This window comes from Schistocerca nitens, chromosome 6 (genome assembly GCF_023898315.1).
Source record: "Schistocerca nitens isolate TAMUIC-IGC-003100 chromosome 6, iqSchNite1.1, whole genome shotgun sequence".
Classification (NCBI taxonomy): domain Eukaryota; kingdom Metazoa; phylum Arthropoda; class Insecta; order Orthoptera; family Acrididae; genus Schistocerca; species Schistocerca nitens.
This window is the reverse complement of record NC_064619.1, coordinates 37,193,582-37,212,770: the sequence shown is the minus strand read 5'-3', so window position 1 is coordinate 37,212,770 and position 19,189 is coordinate 37,193,582. Positions and strand designations below refer to the sequence as shown.

The 19,189-nt window shown below is 41.3% G+C and overlaps 1 protein-coding gene across 3 annotated transcripts in view; it reads right to left on the bottom strand.

Annotated features, from left to right (window-relative positions):
- LOC126262486 (voltage-dependent calcium channel subunit alpha-2/delta-3) overlaps positions 1-19,189 on the bottom strand; it is an 823,568-nt gene that overhangs the window by 522,281 nt on the left and 282,098 nt on the right. For all 3 annotated transcript variants that reach the window (XM_049959148.1, XM_049959149.1, XM_049959150.1), the window contains exon 5: positions 7,293-7,424. In XM_049959148.1, the coding sequence (XP_049815105.1) occupies positions 7,293-7,424 (132 nt within the window). The remainder of the gene's footprint in view (positions 1-7,292; positions 7,425-19,189) is intronic.

Below are 19,189 nucleotides of genomic sequence, written 5' to 3'. Positions count from 1 at the left end.
ATGTGCCGCACTGGTTCGTGGAAAAGCTCTGCCATAGATTCTCCTCAGCATCCACTCCTCGTGTAAAGAAGACTTATGTGGCTCCCTTAGCAAAGGTGGTGTATGGGGAACCACTAAACCTACCAGCCAACTTTCCACAACCTATTACTGATGGCCATCAACAGGACCTACCGGCACTTGTACTGTGCGCCCATCAGCACATTTAGAGTACAGTGCGTCCATCTGCAAATTCAGAAGATGCACTTGCCACGTCTGCCTCTCCACACAAATCCTCAACGTATTCACATACAAAGGGCTCTCTACATGTGAATTTGATATGGCAATGGATGACATGGTTCAGGCAACCCTGTAGCCCCCCATACACTGGCCCATATTAGGTACTCCAACGTAGGCCGCAGACATTTGTTATCTAGCTTTGTGGTAAGCCCATGACAGTCTCCCTCTCCTACCTTAAGCCCATCTGGACACAGCACATTGAGGATGACACCTTGGTCAACACTATGGTCAACCAAGTACGTTGCAGCTTCCTTCCCCACCAGCAGAGTCATCTCTCAATGACCAATCTCCTTTTGAGCTACCATCTGCTTTGTCGTCCAGCTAACACTATGGCCACCCACTAAATTTGCCACAGCATCTGGCACCATATCACATCTACAATTTAAGCATCAATTACAACAGTCATTCAATAAAAGGTCCAGCCACATTTGTTCACACACCAGCCAAAACACAACTGGTCAAGCGCACCTGTGCCTTCACCTCCTCAGCTACCACTGCACTCGGCACCGTGCCTGAACAACATACACTCGACACAGTCCCCTTGAGAAATGATCCAGCCGTGTCCACTCGCATGCCAGCACCAGTGTGCACTGGATGCAACAACCCACAGTGCTCCACATTCCCGGTGGTAGGCTCTGTGGGAGTACTGATCTTGACGCTGTCTCCAGAAATCCTCCACCACAAGATCTTTGGATGGTGCACAGAGAGGTTAATGCAAATTGAGAGGCATCTGCATGTATTTATGCTGGCTAATAAAGTTTACTTACATGCTTTCATTATTATTGGTAGTGATAAATACTGGTTCATACCACAGTCTACATACATTCTGAACATAATTCTGCTTTTTCATAAAATTTTACACTTGAAAGCAAACCTAAATATCCGGACTTTGTGACAGATGCTCAAAACATTAGAAATTTTTTTTTTCTTGTCTAGAGAAGAATTTGCAACTGTCATTTCTTTCATGTGGAGACCTATCAATAATTGACACAGAGAAGCTCTTTTGAAATATTACGCACTACATTATGACAAGCGCATACAATTTTTTGCTAATCAGTGCATTGAGATGGCTGAGAGAAACAACAGAAGAAAGCGTTTCTTGCTGCCGTAGTTCACTTATATATCACCAGCTGAAAAAGATCCAGTTTGCTTGGTCTCTATTTTCAATTGTTTTCTTAGAACATTCAAGATCACCTGACAACATCATGAAAATTAAAATTAAAAAAATAAAAATATTAGTTATTTCATGCTCAGATATACTCTCAAATGTCAAAAATACAATTAAGTACTCTTAAATCCACTTAATTTTCACCAGAACCATACTTTGAAATAATGTGTGTGTGTGTGTGTGTGTGTGTGTGTGTGTGTGTGTGTGTGTGTGTGTGTGTGGGTGGGTGGGTGGGTGGGTGGGGGCGCGCGAGCATGCGTGCGTGTGTTTTACTCTTTAGTGGGATCATAACAGAATACTTCAACCACCAAACCATATTTTTCTGCTTTGCACTTCTCATATACTAATGTTCTGTTCATGCATTTGCGAGTGTCATCCGTCATGAACTCTACTTAGTTCATTTCATAATCTTGTTTCTTCAGCAGTTTTTCTATGTCTGCTTGCTATTTCACCTGATTCTCTTTTGTTACGTTTTGTCCTAGTAATTAAATATTAGGTAAAGTATGTACAGGGATATTTTCAGAAGTGATTTTAAATTGAAATTTGGTGTGTCTAGGTCAGATGCATGTTCATACTGCAAAAAAATTTTTTACGTAGGGTGTTATGCAGATTTTGCTGAAGGAATTAAAAAAGCTCAAACAGTAAATGCTATTCATGATAGGGCTGAGAAGCATACAGAATGCTTATATATATATATATATATATATATATATATATATATATATATATATATATAACAGAGGGAAACATTCCACGCGGAAAAAATATATCCAAAAAGAAAGATGATGAGACTTACCAAACAAAAGCGCTGGCAGGTCGACAGGCACACAAACAAACACAAATATACACACAAAATTCAAGCTTCCGCAACAAACTGTCGCCCCATCAGGAAAGAGGGAAGGAGATGGAAAGACGAAAGGATGTGGGTTTTAAGGGAGAGGGTAAGGAGTCATTCCAATCCCGGGAGCGGAAAGACTTACCTTAGGGGGAAAAAAGGACAGGTATACACTCGCACACACACACATATCCATCCACACATACAGACACAAGCAGACATATTTAAAGACCACGGGATAAAATTGTATAGTGGATTACGGTAAAAAGGAGAAGGTGAATACAAAGGGAAACTACTGGCAAAAACAGAAGGAGGAAATAAGACGACAGAAAAGACTTCGAAATGTAACAGTGACAATAACAAACGTCATTGTTGGGTTCAAATTAATGATATGAATATAACAGAGGGAAACATTCCACGCGGAAAAAATATATCCAAAAAGAAAGATGATGAGACTTACCAAACAAAAGCGCTGGCAGGTCGACAGGCACACAAACAAACACAAATATACACACAAAATTCAAGCTTCCGCAACAAACTGTCGCCCCATCAGGAAAGAGGGAAGGAGAGGGAAAGACGAAAGGATGTGGGTTTTAAGGGAGAGGGTAAGGAGTCATTCCAATCCCGGGAGCGGAAAGACTTACCTTAGGGGGAAAAAAGGACAGGTATACACTCGCACACACACAAATATCCATCCACACATACAGACACAAGCAGACATATTTAAAGACCAATATAATATATATAATATATATATAAAACAAAGATGATGTGACTTACCAAATGAAAGTGCTGGCAGGTCGACAGACACACAAACGAACACAAACATACACACAAAATTCAAGCTTTCGCAACAAACTGTTGCCTCATCAGGAAAGAGGGAAGGAGGGGGAAGACGAAAGGATGTGGGTTTTAGGGGAGAGGGTAAGGGGTCATTCCAATCCCGGGAGCGGAAAGACTTACCTTGGGGGAAAAAAGGTGGGTATACATTCGCACACACACACATATCCATCCACACATATACAGACACACCAGACTTACCTTAGGGGGAAAAAAGGACGGGTATACACTCGCACACACACACACACACATATCCATCCACACATATGCAGACACAAGCAGACAGGTCTGCTTGTGTCTGCATATGTGTGGATGTGTGTGTGTGTGTGTGTGTGTGTGTGTGTGTGTGTGTGTGTGTGCGAGTGTATACCCGTCCTTTTTTCCTTATATATATATAAAAACAAAGATGATGTGACTTACCAAATGAAAGTGCTGGCAGGTCGACAGACACACAAACAAACACAAACATACACACAAAATTCAAGCTTTTGCAACAAACTGTTGCCTCATCAGGAAAGAGGGAAGGAGAGGGAAAGACGAAAGGATGTGGGTTTTAAGGGAGAGGGTAAGGAGCCATTCCAATCCCGGGAGCGGAAAGACTTACCTTAGGGAGAAAAAAGGACGGGTATACACTCGCACACACACACATATCCATCCACACATATACAGACAGACACATATACACACATATACAGACAGACACATTCCTACGTGGAATGTTTCCCTCTATTATAACCATATATATATATATATATATATATATATATATATATATATATATATATATATATATATATATATATATATATATATATATTAAAAAAAAAAAAATAGCCAGAGTCTGGAATGCACAAACCGGTGACAGGAGGGTAATATCACGGTATCTGTAATGAGGTGTGGTTCCGACGAGAGTGTGGAAGTTCACAGCCCATTGTTTGAGGGCACACATGCTTGTCATGTGACTATACAGAGCTAGCAGCAGCATACATCAATCGTCCAACTCTGCCAGTCGCATCACAAATAGTGACAAGGGGGTGTCAGCAGAAGAGCAAAGAGGTGTTGTTCATTTTCTGACAGCGGAAGGAGTAGGAGGAATGGATATTCATCGACAAATGTCACAAGTGTATGGCCAACACTGCATGTCCCTTGCAAGGGTCAAGGTGTGGCACAAGCCCTTCAGGGAAGTATGGGTGTTGTTAGCCAAAGATGTATGGTCTGGAGCAACACAATGCATTACCAATGACATCATCCAGCTGGTGGATACACTCATTACCCAGGACCACCACGTAATGATGAAAGCCATAGCCGCCATGGTCAGATTGAACATCAGAAGTGTTCACCCCATAATGAAGGAAGGACTGCTACATGTGCAAAGTGTGTGCCAAATGGGTGCCCCTCAGTCTTCAACCACACCAGGAAGAATGTTGAATGGCCCACTGTCTTGCTCATTTGCAGCACTATACTCGTGAAGGGAATGTGTTTCTGGCAGGAGTGGTGCCTAGAGATGAGTCATGGTGTCATCACTTTGAACTAGAATCAAAACGACAAAGTCTCCATTCGAAACATCTAGGGTCACCACCACCAATCAAAACGAACAGGCCGTATCTCCTGTGGTGTCTTTCTGCTCCACGACAATGCAAAGCCTCATACGACCAACACAGTCACAGCACTTCTGCAGAAATTCAAAAGGGAGATTCTCAGCTGGTGTCCAGACCTCTCTACCTGTGATTACGCCTTTTTTGGTCACCTTAAAAAGGCTATGACGGGCAAATGCAATTACGCCTCTGGCGCGTTTCTTTTTGAACACCCTTATATATATGGCAGTACTCTTGTTACAATGTGGCAATACTTAATACTGGTAGTAACATTGCCTTCATGTGTTTCTGGCACAAAAGCATTGCCAGGACAGGTGCAGCTGGGATAATTTCTTGTGTTTTGAAGTAAATTCTTAAATATTTCAATCCGCAAAATGGTAATGAGTTTCAGAAGCTGATAATGTTGTCCGACCAGTACACTGGACAGAACAACAACAGTCGGCAGATGATGGTTTAACATATTGCTTTAGCTAACACAAATCTACTAATACCCGTATTTCTGGCCCCTGTTTTTATCATAACCAACATTATCTACAGTTGCACATCATCGAAACTGGTAGCCAAATAAAATAAGTTTGAAAAATGGACGGCTGAAAGGTGTTTAAATTGACATCACTATCGAACAGCTGAGTTCCATAACCATCTATGAAAAGATGGACATACAGAGACCATTTCCCTTTTCCAAAATCTGATTGTCCATAAATACAGTATTTCACTGCAAAAGAACATAAATTCCTCATTAGAGGGCATAGTTTTCGACCATGTGATAGGGGTTTAGTCCTTTTATGTATAACATCCAGATGACTGGAATCCAGTCATTGGCAATGCAAAGGACAATGCATTCCTTATATGCATGATGGGACTAGAGAATTTCACGTATCTTAGCACATCAGACCAAGGGCTGCATTCACGCTTATTCAAAGTAACTGAGTACATCTGGCTACAAATTAATCTGATGACATTATTACACTGAGGAAAAGAAAAAGTCATAACATCCTGCAACTGTAGATTTGTCAAGGCATTGGGAAGAAGCTGAAATGTAACAAAGAATACAAATGGAAATCTGGGTTATTATCAAAAATAATTATTCTGATAGGATGTATTATGGATAAATTGGGTCAAATTGCAGGACAGCTGTGTATGATCTGTTTTCAAATGTATGTTCTGGTTTTTTACTGATTAAAACATGCTAGTACTTTAGAGGTACTCACACCATACAGGATACACATTTAAGGTTGTAAACATACTAACAATTCCGATATAATTAATTCTTTGGAAAATTCAGTCACATTATCTTTACCCTGTTCAAGGTGTTAATCATTTGCAGAGGTTTTATTCAGTTAATGGTTTTAAGTAATTACTCATTCTCACAAAGAGTCTATTTCTTAATGGTGTAAGTAAATAAACTCAACCCAGAGTCGCACAGAAGTGACTAAAACATAACTTAAAAATAATTTGAGTACATTGTAGAATGAGCTGTTGTGTTGTTGTTGTGATGGTCTTCAGTCCTGAGACTGGTTTGATGCAGCTCTCCATGCTACTCTATCCTGTGCAAGCTTCTTCATCTCCCAGTACCTACTGCAACCTACATCCTTCTGAATCTACTTAGTGTATTCATCTCTTGGTCTCCCTCTACGATTTTTACCCTCCACGCTGCCCTCCAATGCTAAATTTGTGATCCCTTGATGCCTCAAAACATGTCCTACCAACCGAACCCTTCTTCTAGTCAAGTTGTGCCACAAACGTCTCTTCTCCCCAATCCTATTCAATACCTCCTCATTAGTTATGTGATCTACCCACCTTATCTTCAGCATTCTTCTGTAGCACCACATTTCGTAAGCTTCTATTCTCTTCTTGTCCAAACTGGTTATCGTCCATGTTTCACTTCCATACATGGCTACACTCCATACCAGAAACGACTTCCTGACACTTAAATCTATACTCGATGTTAACAAATTTCTCTTCTTCAGAAACGATTTCCTTGCCATTGCCAGTCTACATTTTATATCCTCTCTACTTCGACCATCATCAGTTATTTTACTCCCTAAATAGCAAAACTCCTTTACTACTTTAAGTGTCTTATTTCCTAATCTAATCCCCTCAGCATCACCCGATTTAATTCGACTACATTCCATTATCCTCGTTTTGCTTTTGTTGATGTTCATCTTATATCCTCCTTTCAAGACACTGTCCATTCTGTTCAATTGCTCTTCCAAGTCCTTTGCTGTCTCTGACCGAATTACAATGTCATCGGCGAACCTCAAAGTTTTTACTTCTTCTCCGTGAATTTTAATACCTACTCCGAATTTTTCTTTTGTTTCCTTTACTGCTTGCTCAATATACAGATTGAATAACATCGGGGAGAGGCTACAACCCTGTCTCGCTCCTTTCCCAACCACTGCTTCCCTTTCATGCCCCTCGACTCTTATAACTGCCATCTGGTTTCTGTACAAATTGTAAATAGCCTTTCGCTCCCTGTGCTATTCATTTAAAAATAGTTCTGGTATATTGTAGACTGAGCTATTCTATTTATGTTCAACATGCAGAACTATTAAAATGAAACACGCTTTCTCCATACCTGGATAGAGCCTCATGAAGCCAAGGGAACTGCCGAAGTACTGCCATGACAGTGACGGATCCATCTGATAATTGCTGATGAAAATAGAGTCCAATTTGTCAGACCACTTCACAGCTCTCAGTAAATCTGGTGCTAAAACAAGTAAATCTTATTTGTCAAATCACTATTACAGCAACAACACACAGCTCAAAATGCTCATAGAGCATCTGATACCTGGTACAAAACATAAATCGGTCAACTGTACATGTAAATTAAAAGCTGTGGCACATCATACAAAAGGAAACCAATAAAAGTAAGAAACAAATGAGCATATTGTCTTTTTCATACAAACAGCTGAAAATTTAATTCAAATGAACTCCACTGTGAATTAACAGCAAGTGAATACATGCACTTTAGTATATGCACATATAAACAAGTTTGTCTTTCTTTGGAAACGCTAGATTTAAGTGGCATCCAATGCCCTCTAGTACACTACACTGCATATGATCTAAGGGACCAAATAAATAGATAAACACATTTTTCTACAATAAATGTAAGTGTGAAATGGTGAATGTGGAAATACTACTGCCGGGTGGGTTTAAAGGTTACTCATACCAAGAAAATGTATGCAACTATTGCCATCCCACATGATTTCTAATGTCCCACGCCACCATCAAATGATCGGTGATGCATTCCAAAGCACAAAGTTGTTAGAAATCTGTCTTGAACAGGGAGATTACAAATCAAGAAAGAATTTTGGAATGCTGCATTAGCCAAAGTCTATGTCACTGGAGGAACTGTATGGAGTTAAAGCTCTCAGTCAGCCATTCTCGATTTCCCAAACATAAACAAATTCCATCCACTTAGTCAGTAAATTTTGCATCCCCTACAAGACTATGATCCCGACTATAGGCTGCAAATGAAGTTTGATTCTTACATACTACTTACTTTCTATTCTGAATGTTGTTTTCTGAAGTGTGTAATTTGTACATCAACAAACACACCTCGCATTAGTAGCCCAATTATTCCTCCACTGACAAAAACTTTACAAACAGCAAAACACCCAGCTAATTATGGAGTAGTATGGGATGTAAAGCCATTATGACACTGGTTCATACTCTATCAGGGGCTATAAAGAGTATAAACTCCATGACAATGATGGGCATTTCTGTAAAATCCCAACAGTTCAAATCCAGTCTTGCACAGTACCATTGATGAATACACCACCATAGAGAGGTTTCAGTTTCAAGGAAGTGTATAACATCCAATACAAACAAATAAAACAGGTCATAAGTGTTTTCAATTGCTACAGTTCATCACTGGAGCTAAAGGACAAGATTAGAGATCTTGCAGATTGCTTGAATCATCATACATGCCATGAAGAAATACCCTCTTTCAAATGCTGGGAGATGGTGCTCTGGATATAGCCCTGACAACCTCGTTGTATGTCAACATGTGGCATACACAAAAAAGAGAGATATTTTACACAGAACCAACCTTTCACACTCAGCACTGACTTATCATCTGTACTGTGATACCAAAGACAGTTTCATTCAAAAAGATTTTAATTTTAAGACAGCAAACTGGAATAATTTCATAGAGGGTCTACAGAGTGAAACAGAACATGTGAAAGCTGTTCCAGAAAAGTATCATCAGTTTTTTGACTTAGTGAAAACCATCTCAGGAAGACACTCCCTAGTTGCTGCAGAACTACAAATACTTCATGACTTTATAAAGAATCAAAGGCAAAGTTGGAGAAGTAGGTAACTGTTATTCACAGATGTACTGTATATGTCCCAAAAGCACAAGTGAGCAGCGGTGTAATATTTTGGCCCCCCCCCCACACACTCTCTCTCTCTCTCTCTCTCTCTCTCTTTCTAAGAGAGGAAACATGAGGAAGAGAAAGAAGAAGCAGAAAAGGCATCATGAAGGAATTAACTGAATGGGACAAAAATTGATATCTACATCTACATCTACATTTATACTCCGCAAGCCACCCAACGGAGTGTGGCGGAGGGCACTTTACATTCCACTGTCATTACCTCTCTTTCCTGTTCCACTCACGTATGGTTTGCGGAAAGAACGACTGCCGGAAAGCCTTTGTGCACGCTCGAATATCTCTAATTTTACATTCGTGATCTCCTCGGGAGGTGTAAGTAGGGGGAAGCAATATATTCTATACCTCATCCAGAAATGCACCCTCTCGAAACCTGGAAAGCAAGCTACACCGCGATGCAGAACACCTCTCTTGAAGAGTCTGCGACTTGAGTTTGCTGAACATCTCCATAACGCTATCACGCTTACCAAATAACCCTGTGACGAAACACGCCGCTCTTCTTTGAATCTTCTGTATCTCCTCTGACAACCCGACCTGGTACGGATCCCACACTGATGAGCAATACTAAATTACAGGCCGAACGAGTGTTTTATAAGCCACCTCCTTTGTTGGTGGACTAAATTTTCTAAGGATTCTCCCAATGAATCTCAACCTGGCACCCGCCTTACCAACAACCACTTCAAATCGTTCCGTACGCATACTCCCAGATATTTTACAGAAGTAACTGCTACCAGTGTTTGTTCCGCTATCATATAATCATACAATAAAGGATCCTTCTTTCTAAGTGTTCGCAATACATTACATTTTTCTATGTTAAGGGTCAGTTGCCACTCCCTGCACCAAGTGCCTATCCACTGCAGATCTTCCTGCATTTCGCTGCAATTTTCTAAAGCTGCAACTTCTCTGTATACTACAGCATCATCCGCGAAAAGCCACATGGAACTTCTGACACTATCTACTAGGTCATTTAGATATATTGTGAAAAGCAATGGTCCCATAACACTCCCCTGTGGTACGCCAGAGGTTACTTTAACATCTGTAGACATCTCTCCATTGAGAACAACATGCTGTGTTTTGTTTGCTAAAAACTCTTCAATCCAGCCACACAGCTGGTCTGATATTCCGTAGGCTCTTACTTTGTTTATCACGCGACAGTGCGGAACTGTATTGAATGCCTTCCGGAAGTAAAGGAAAATGGCATCTACCTGGGAGTCTGTATCTAATATTTTCTGGGTCTCATGAACAAATAAAGCGAGTTGGGTCTAACACGATCGCTGTTTCCGGAATCCATGTTGATTCCTATAGAGTAGATTCTGGGTTTCCAGAAATGACATGATACGTGAGCAAAAAACATGTTCTAAAGTTCTACAACAGATTGATGTCAGAGATATAGGCCTATAGTTTTGCGCACCTGCTCAACGACCCTTCTTGAAAACTGGGTCTACCTGTGCTTTTTTCCAATCATTTGGAACCTTCCGTTCCTCTAGAGACTTGCGGTACACGGCTGTTAGAAGGGGGGCAAGTTCTTTCGCGTACTCTGTGTAGAATCGAATTGGTATCCCGTCAGGTCCAGTGGACTTTCCTCTGTTGAGTGATTTCAGTTGCTTTTCTATTCCTTGGACACTTATTTCGATATCAGCCATTTTTTAGTTCGTGCGAGGATTTAGAGAAGGAACTGCAGTGGGGTCTTCCTCTGTGAAACAGCTTTGGAAAAAGGTGTTCAGTATTTCATCTTTACGCGTGTCATCCTCTGTTTCAATGCCATCATCATCCCAGTGTGTCTGGATATGTTGCTTCGATACACTTACTGATTTAACGTCAGTCCAGAACTTCCTAGGATTTTCTGTCAAGTCGGTACATAGAATTTTACTTTCGAATTCACTGAACGCTTTACGCATAGCCCTCCTTACGCTAACTTTGACATCGTTTGGCTTCTGTTTGTCTGAGAGGTTTTGGCTGCATTTAAACTTGCAGTGAAGCTCTCTTTGCTTTCGCAGTAGTTTCATAACTTTTTTGTTGAACCACAGTGGGTTTTTCCCATCCCTCACAGTTTTACTTGGCACGTACCTGTCTAAAACACATTTTACGATTGCCTTGAACTTTTTCCATAAACACTCAACATTGTCAGTGTCGGAACAGAAATTTTCGTTTTGATCTGTTAGGTGGTCTGAAATCTGCCTTCTATTACTCTTGCTAAACAGATAAACCTTCCTCCCTTTTTTTATATTCCTATTTACTTCCATATTCAGGGATGCTGCAACGGCCTTATGATCACTGATTTCCTGTTCTGCACATACAGAGTCGAAAAGTTCGGGTCTGTTTGTTATCAGTAGGTCCAAGATGTTATCTCCACGAGTCGGTTCTCTGTTTAATTGCTCGAGGTAATTTTCGGATAGTGCACTCAGTATAATGTCACTCGATGCTCTGTCCCTACCACCCGTCCTAAACAACTGAGTGTCCCAGTCTATAGCTGGTAAATTGAAATCTCCGCCTAAGACTATAACATGCTGGGGAAATTTATGTGAAATGTATTCCAGATTTTCTCCCAGCTGTTCTGCCACTAATGGTGCTGAGTCAGGAGGTCAGTAAAAGGAGCCAATTATTAACCTAGCTTGCTTGTTGAGTATAACCTCCACCCATAATAATCCACAGGAAGTATCCACTTCTTTTTCACTACAGGATAAACTACTACTAACAGCGACAAACACGCCACCACAGGTTGCATGCAATCTATCCTTTCTAAACACCATCTGTGCCTTTGTAAAAATTTCAGCAGAATTTATCTCTGGCTTCAGCCAGCTTTCCGTACCTATAACGATTTCAGCTTCAGTGCTTTCTATCAGCGCTTGAAGTTCCGGTACTTTACCAACACAGCTTCGACAGTTTACAATTACAATACAGATTGCTGCTTGGTCCCCGCATGTCTTGACTTTGCCCCGCACCAATTGAAGATGTTGCCCTTTCTGTACTTGCCCAAGGCCATCTAACCTAAAAAACCGCACAGTCCATGCCACACAGCCCTTACTACCCATGTAGCCAACTTCTGGGTGTAGTGGACTCCTGACCTATCCAGCGGAACCCGAAACCCCACCACCCTATGGCGCAAGTCGAGGAATCTGCAGCCCATATAGTCGCAGAACCGTCTCAGCCTCTGAATCAGACTCTCCACTTGGCTCTGTACCAAAGGTCCGCAGTCAGTCCTGTCGACGATGCTGCAGATGGTGAGCTCTGCTTTCATCCCACTAGTGAGACTGGCATCTTCACCAAATCGGATAGCCGTCGGAAGACAGAGAGGATTTCCTCCGATCCATAGCGACACACATCATTGGTGCCGACATGAGCGACCACCTGCACATGGGTGCATCCTGTACCCTTCATGGCATCTGGAATGACCCTTTCCACATCTGGAATGACTCCCTCCGGTATGCACACGGAGTGCACATTGATTTTCTTCCCCTGCCTTGCAGCCATATCCCTAAGGGGCCCCATTACGCGCCTGACGTTGGAGCTCCCAACTACCAGTAAGCCCATCCTCTGCGACCGCCCGGATCTTGCAGTCTGAGGGGCAACCTCTGGAACAGGACAAGCAGCCATATCCAGCCGAAGATCAGTATCAGCCAGAGACAGGGCCTGAAACCAGTTCGTCAGACAGATAGAGTAGCTTACATGTACAGAGAAACAAATTATTACAATTTCCAAGAAATTGGATGATTTACTCAAGAGAGAGAGATTCACAAGTGAGCAAGTCAATAATTCATTGGTCCACTTCTGGTCCTTATGCAAGTTTGGCACTAATTGAGAGTGTTGTTGGGCATCCTTCTGAGGGATATTATGTCAAATTTTGTCCATCTGGTGCATTAGATCATCAAAATCCTGAGCTGGTTGGAGAGCATTGCCCATAATGTTCCAAACATTCTCAATCAAGAAAGGGATCTGATGACCTTGCTGCCGAAGGTAGGGTTAGGCAAGCAAGGTGAGAACAGTAGAAACTCTCACTATGTGCAAGCAGGCTTTATCTTGCATAAATGTAAGCCCAGGATGGCTTGCCATGAAGGGCAACAAGGTGGGGCATAGAATATCATCAACATACTGCCATTCTGTAAGGGTGTTAAGGATGAAAAGGTATGGAGGGAGGGAGGGAGGAAGGGAGACATGGAGCATGTACATAAGTTAACAGAGTCACATGGGGCCAGCAACTAGTGGCTCAATTCCTCCTTCAGCAGGCGAGTCATAACCGGCTAGTGTTGCAGTACATTAATAAATGTAATTGCTAACTCAACACATTCTTCATGATCTTCAAAGGTTAATTTGTTAATTTCTGTAAGAGCATTAAAACAGTTACTTGCAGTGTCACGCAACTTGGGTAGCTGGCAAATGGGATTAGGCGATTGTGTAGAACGAAGAGGGAATTACATCAAAATGTAATAAACAGTCACAATTGAGATAGAGCAGGCCATTACAAACAGTCCTGTAAGATGAAACTTCCTGGCAGATTAAAACTGTGTGCAGGACCAAGACTCAAACTCGGGACCAGTCCTGTAAGATGCTTAAAACTGTCAATATGAAGGCAAAAATCATGTGGTATGCACATGGAATAGCCAGTACCCAGGATAAAATTAAAACAATTTGATCAGGACTGAGTCTGGTCATCAGCAGAAGGTTGAGAATGTAATGTCAATAAGAAGCAAAAATATTTCTGTAGCTGGTAGGTCACACATATGTACAGTATTTAAAAATCACTTTCTGAATGCAGCTGAATCAAATAAAAAACTTAGTTTCTACAGGAAACCGTAAAACTCTCTTAGAAAATAGCTTTCCATGACTGATATCTGAAACACGCCTCCTTGATATGAACAAGGCAGGTCTTCTTTGATTTAACTTTAGCGTTTTAATATGTTGATCACAAAATATTATTGCAGAAGTTGGACCATTATGGAATAATACGAGTAGCTAACAACTGGTTCCTCTCCTATTTTAAGAACAGGCATCAAAATGTTATTCTCCACAGTAATGAGAATAGCTATGAAGTGGCATCTGATTTGGGTATAGTAAAGTGGAGGGTAACTCAGAGGTCAGTGCTCAGACCCCTACTGTTCCTTACACATATAAATGACATGCCTTCGAATATGACAGGTGATTCTAAAATACTTCTGCTTGCTCTTGATACTAGCTTCATAGAGAAGGATGCTATGTGCAACATAGGCAATGTAGCACAAAGTGCAGTTCAAGAGCTAAGTTCATGGCTTGTAGAAAATAAATTGATGCTAGATCACACTAAGGCTCAGTTCTTACAGTTTCTAACTTACAATTCACCTAAAACTGGGATTTTGATTACACAAAGTGGGTGTAAGATGAGCGAGTCTGAAAAATCCAAATTCTTTGGTGTTCCAATAGATGATAAGCTGTTATGGAAATACCATTTTCCGGATCTTGTTCAAAAACTGGATGCCGCTGTATTTGCCATTAGAACAGTGTCAGCAATAAATGATAGTCCACCACATAAACTAACCCACTTTGCTAAATTTCGTTCACTTATGACACAGAATTATATTCTGGGGTAACTCCCCATCCACAAACGGTATTTTTGTCTCAGAAATGCACAGTTTGAGCAATATATAGTGTAATTTCACGAACCTCTTGTCAACCACCACAGGAGTCTGAGAATTCTGACACTGGCTTCTCAATTATATTTTCTTTAATGTCATCTGTTGTTAACAATAAAAAACTAAACTCTGTCCCAACAGGCAACGAGGGCCTAACACACACACACACACACACACACACACACACACACACACACAGTGCCAGCTAGATGCACAATACCGTTCAGCGGGTGGATGTGGGGGACTTGGGTCATTAGAGGAAGAGAGAAACATAAGGCAGGAAGTAGGTTTGGTGGTGGGTAGCTAGTGATTGGGAAGCAGCCTGTTTGCTAGCTAGGAATGTGGGAGGATGGGATGGCAAGTGCAAGGGCAAGGCATGCAATGCACAAGTGTCAGAGCCAGTTGGGAGAGGTGCGCAATGAAGATGACATGGAGATACGAATTGGGAGGGGGCTGATGTGACAGAGGAAGGGAAACTATTGATTGGAGGTTGTGGGAATAGTGAGCTAATGAAGGCTTAGGGCAGGAGGGTCATGGGAATGAAGGATTGTAACAAGGACACCACCTATTTGTGTGATTTAGAAAAGCTGGTGGTGGAGAGAAGGACACAGATGCAAACAGCTTTTTCGAAGTACACAGGTGGGCATTATCCTGGCAACATATCCTTTTCTCCTGTAACCCTCCTGGCCTCAATCTCTCTTAACCCACTGTCCCAACAACCCTCAACCAACAATTTCTGCTTCCTCTGCTCCATCATCCTTGCCCAATTCACATCTGCACATCACCTACATTGTGTGCCACTCTCCACCGGCTCTGATACCTGCCACCTCTCCCTCTAGCCAGCAAAGTAAGTTTCTCCCTCGCAGTCACTAGCTACCCACCCACATCCCCTCTTCCCACCTCTCTTCCTCTACCCACCCTACCCCACACAACCCCTTCCCCTCGGCCCCATCCCAACCCACCTGCAGAACGGCAATTCTGGCATTGTGCATCCAGCCGTCACTATGTAGGGGTACAGGCACGTGAGTAGGTGCGTGTGTGTGTGTGTGTGTGTGTGTGTGTGTGTGTGTGTGTGTGTGTGAGTAGTAGTAGTAGTAGTAGTAGTAGTAGTAGTTATGAAGAGAATGACTATCATGTTTGCCCTTACACTTTAGAGAAACTGGAGGCTGCCATGCAATGCTTGAAGAATAACTCAGTTGCAGGCCTAGATGACCCATGGACCCATGGGTGGGACAAGTAAAGAGATTTGAATGAAAAACTAAAAAGGGGATCTTAAATGTATATAATAAACAACTGTGTTTCAACATTACAATTATTCAAAATCTGCCATAAGGCCAAAGTGGTAGTCCCTGACAGACTCCCAAGAATTTTTAACCAGTCCCATTTCTGTATCATCTCTACAAATTGTTGGGAGGAAAGATCAGCAAAACATCAAGACATAGAGTGGTCCCTCATAGAACACCACACAAGGATTTCGTCTAGGAAGATCATTGTATGGCCAGATCCTTAACCTGACTCAATATCTACACACTGGTTATGAAGGGAGTATATTACATGCATCGCATTCCTTGACATGGCAGTGTTGTATGACACAGTCAGCCACAACAGACTTGTAAGGAAGCTTTACTGCATCACTAAGGGCTATTGCTTAATGCAGTTCACCAATATCTAATACGAAACAAATGTTTCTTTGTCTCCCTGAACAACATGAAGTTTCATGGTATGTCTCATAGAACAAGCATAAAGGACATGCGTAAACCAATGGTTGTGATTATGTCCCTCATGTACTCAACAATTCACATTCCACATAGAAATGAGTGAAGATCCAAACACCACATAGAACAAGTAGTGTTATTTTTGCCTATGGTGTGGGATTGTTTGCACATTCTTCAGATTAAAATATAATGTGGCAGCAGAGAGAGGCATGAACAAAATAAATATAACTAATTATTTTAATATTCTAGTTCACATTCTCCTTTGATCTTGTTTTTATTCCCTGTTTCCACTGTGAATATGTGTGCAGAGAGGACAAAATAAATAACTACACCAAACTTCGATGAGAAACTGTCCCAATTCTTAGTAGTTGTTCACAGTGAACATGCAATCTGTGTGAACTATGCAGACTAATTTGTAGAATTATTAGAGGAGACAAAAAGAAGCATTTTTTCTATGTGACTAATATCACAGGTGCACCATTTCCCCACCTAGATTTCCTTGACATGTTCGATGCTGGATTTCCCTTACACCAATGTTCACAGTTTTTTTGACTGCTTTGTATGTAACACATTGAGAATGGAATCTGATTTGTAATAAAATTAAATCTTATTGCAGGGAAGGGTAATTATTCATCATTGCTAGCAGTGTCCACATCCCTGGATAAAAAATTACATTACTATTGTGGGATTCAGAAGGAGGGATTTAAAGCTTGCCCTGCTGATGAGACTACTGACATGCTGCAGATGCTGAATACTGAACACTAGTTGTGTTTGCGCGAGTGTGTGTGTGTGTGTGTGTGTGTGTGTGTGTGTGTGTGTGTGTGTGTGTGTGTGTGCGTGTGTGTGTATGTGTGTCTACTGCTGACAAAGGCCTTAATGGATGAAAGCTATAAATGTGTGAATCTTTTTATTGTGCCTATCACGACTCTGCATCTCTGCTTTATGGTGAGTAGCAACTTTTCTTCTCTGGTAATGTTACATTCCATCCTGGATTTTCCATTTTTTGAACAGTAGTTTTGTGTGTTCATAGTGAAACAATATTCACAGAAAAAATATGAGTTCTCCCCCTCATGAGCCATGGACCTTGCCACTTGTGGGGAGGCTTGTTTGCCTCAGTGATGTAGATAACCCCACAACAAGTCCAACTACAATCTAGGTGTATCTGTTGAGAGTACAGACCAATATGTGGTTCCTGAATAGGGGCAGCAGCCTTTTCATTAGTTGCAGGGGAAACAGTCTGGATGACTGACTGGACTGGCCTTGTAACATCAACCAAAACAGCATTGCTGCAATGTACTGCAAATGACTGAATGCAAGGTGAAACTACAGCCTTAATTTTCCCCAAGGGCACACAGTTTCACTGTATGGTTAAATGATGATGACATCCTCTTGGGTAAAATACAGTATAACCACACTTTTACGTTCCCGGAATTAATGTTTTCCTGCTGTTTACGACATTTTTTATTGGTCTCATCAAATTTCCTATGCCCACAATGTTAATTTGCACTCGATTCTGCATCAACATATTTATAATTTTTCCATGATTTATGCATTACGAAAAAACATTTGTGGAGATAAAATGATGCTGGCATTATTCTGACAGTCTGGTAGTGTTATACATGGTTAAGTTTCTTGACACCAAGGGAATCTACTCAGCGGATTTGAACCGGTAAATGTGTAAAAGTTGGAACAATTCATGCCGTATGTCCTGCCACTGCCAAGCTCTACTTAGCATTGTAGCTGATGGGAGTAAGTAGGTTCGTTCGAATGAAGGTATCATGACCAATCACAACCATTTACAAACTGTCTATTGTGCAAATGCAGTATCGTGATTGCTGTGATCATTGTGACATCATTGTTGAACCATATTTAGCATGTTTCGACGTATGGCCACTTGGAGCGCTCATTTAGTGTAAACACAGCACCGGTTACGTATTTTATTCATGCTGAGCAAAACGTGACAGTTTCTCTCTCTCTCTCTCTCTCTCTGTCTCTCTCTGTGTGTGTTTGTGTTTGTGTGTGTGTGTGTGTGTGTGTGTGTGTGTGTGTGTGTGTGGTTTTCTACATAACTGATCAGGCACAGTACCTGACAACTTCAAAGAGATGACTACAGTGCAAGAACACAAAATCACACATATTCAAACATGGCACAAAATATTTATGTACATATTTGCACTTGACAACGAGAAAAAATTCTCAAAACACGTAGTGCTAAGCATGAAAAAATACGTAATTAATGCTATATTTCATTATTTAAATAATGAATGACAGATGCAGGCTTTCAAAAACATCTATTATCACATATGAAACTGAGCCAAATGTTCCTACTTCCCAGGCAGTTATCAGTTCCAGTTACATCAGTGGTTTTTATTAGATAATAAACGAGCCCTAACAAGTCTTTTGATGCCTATTATTTATATATCTAAAAACAAAGATGATGTGACTTACCAAACAAAAGCGCTGGCAGGTCGATAGACACAAAAAACAAACACAAACATACACACAAAATTCAAGCTTTCGCAACAAACTGTTGCCTCATCAGGAAAGGGGGAAGGAGAGGGAAAGACGAAAGGATGTGGGTTTTAAGGGAGAGGGTAAGGAGTCATTCCAATCCCGGAAGCGGAAAGACTTAGCTTAGGGGGAAAAAAGGACGGGTATACACTCGCGCACACACACACACATATCCATCCGCACATACACAGACACAAGCAGACATTTCTTGAAGGTGTTTGAAAAGTGTAAAAGCGGGGTTTCACTGTAGCT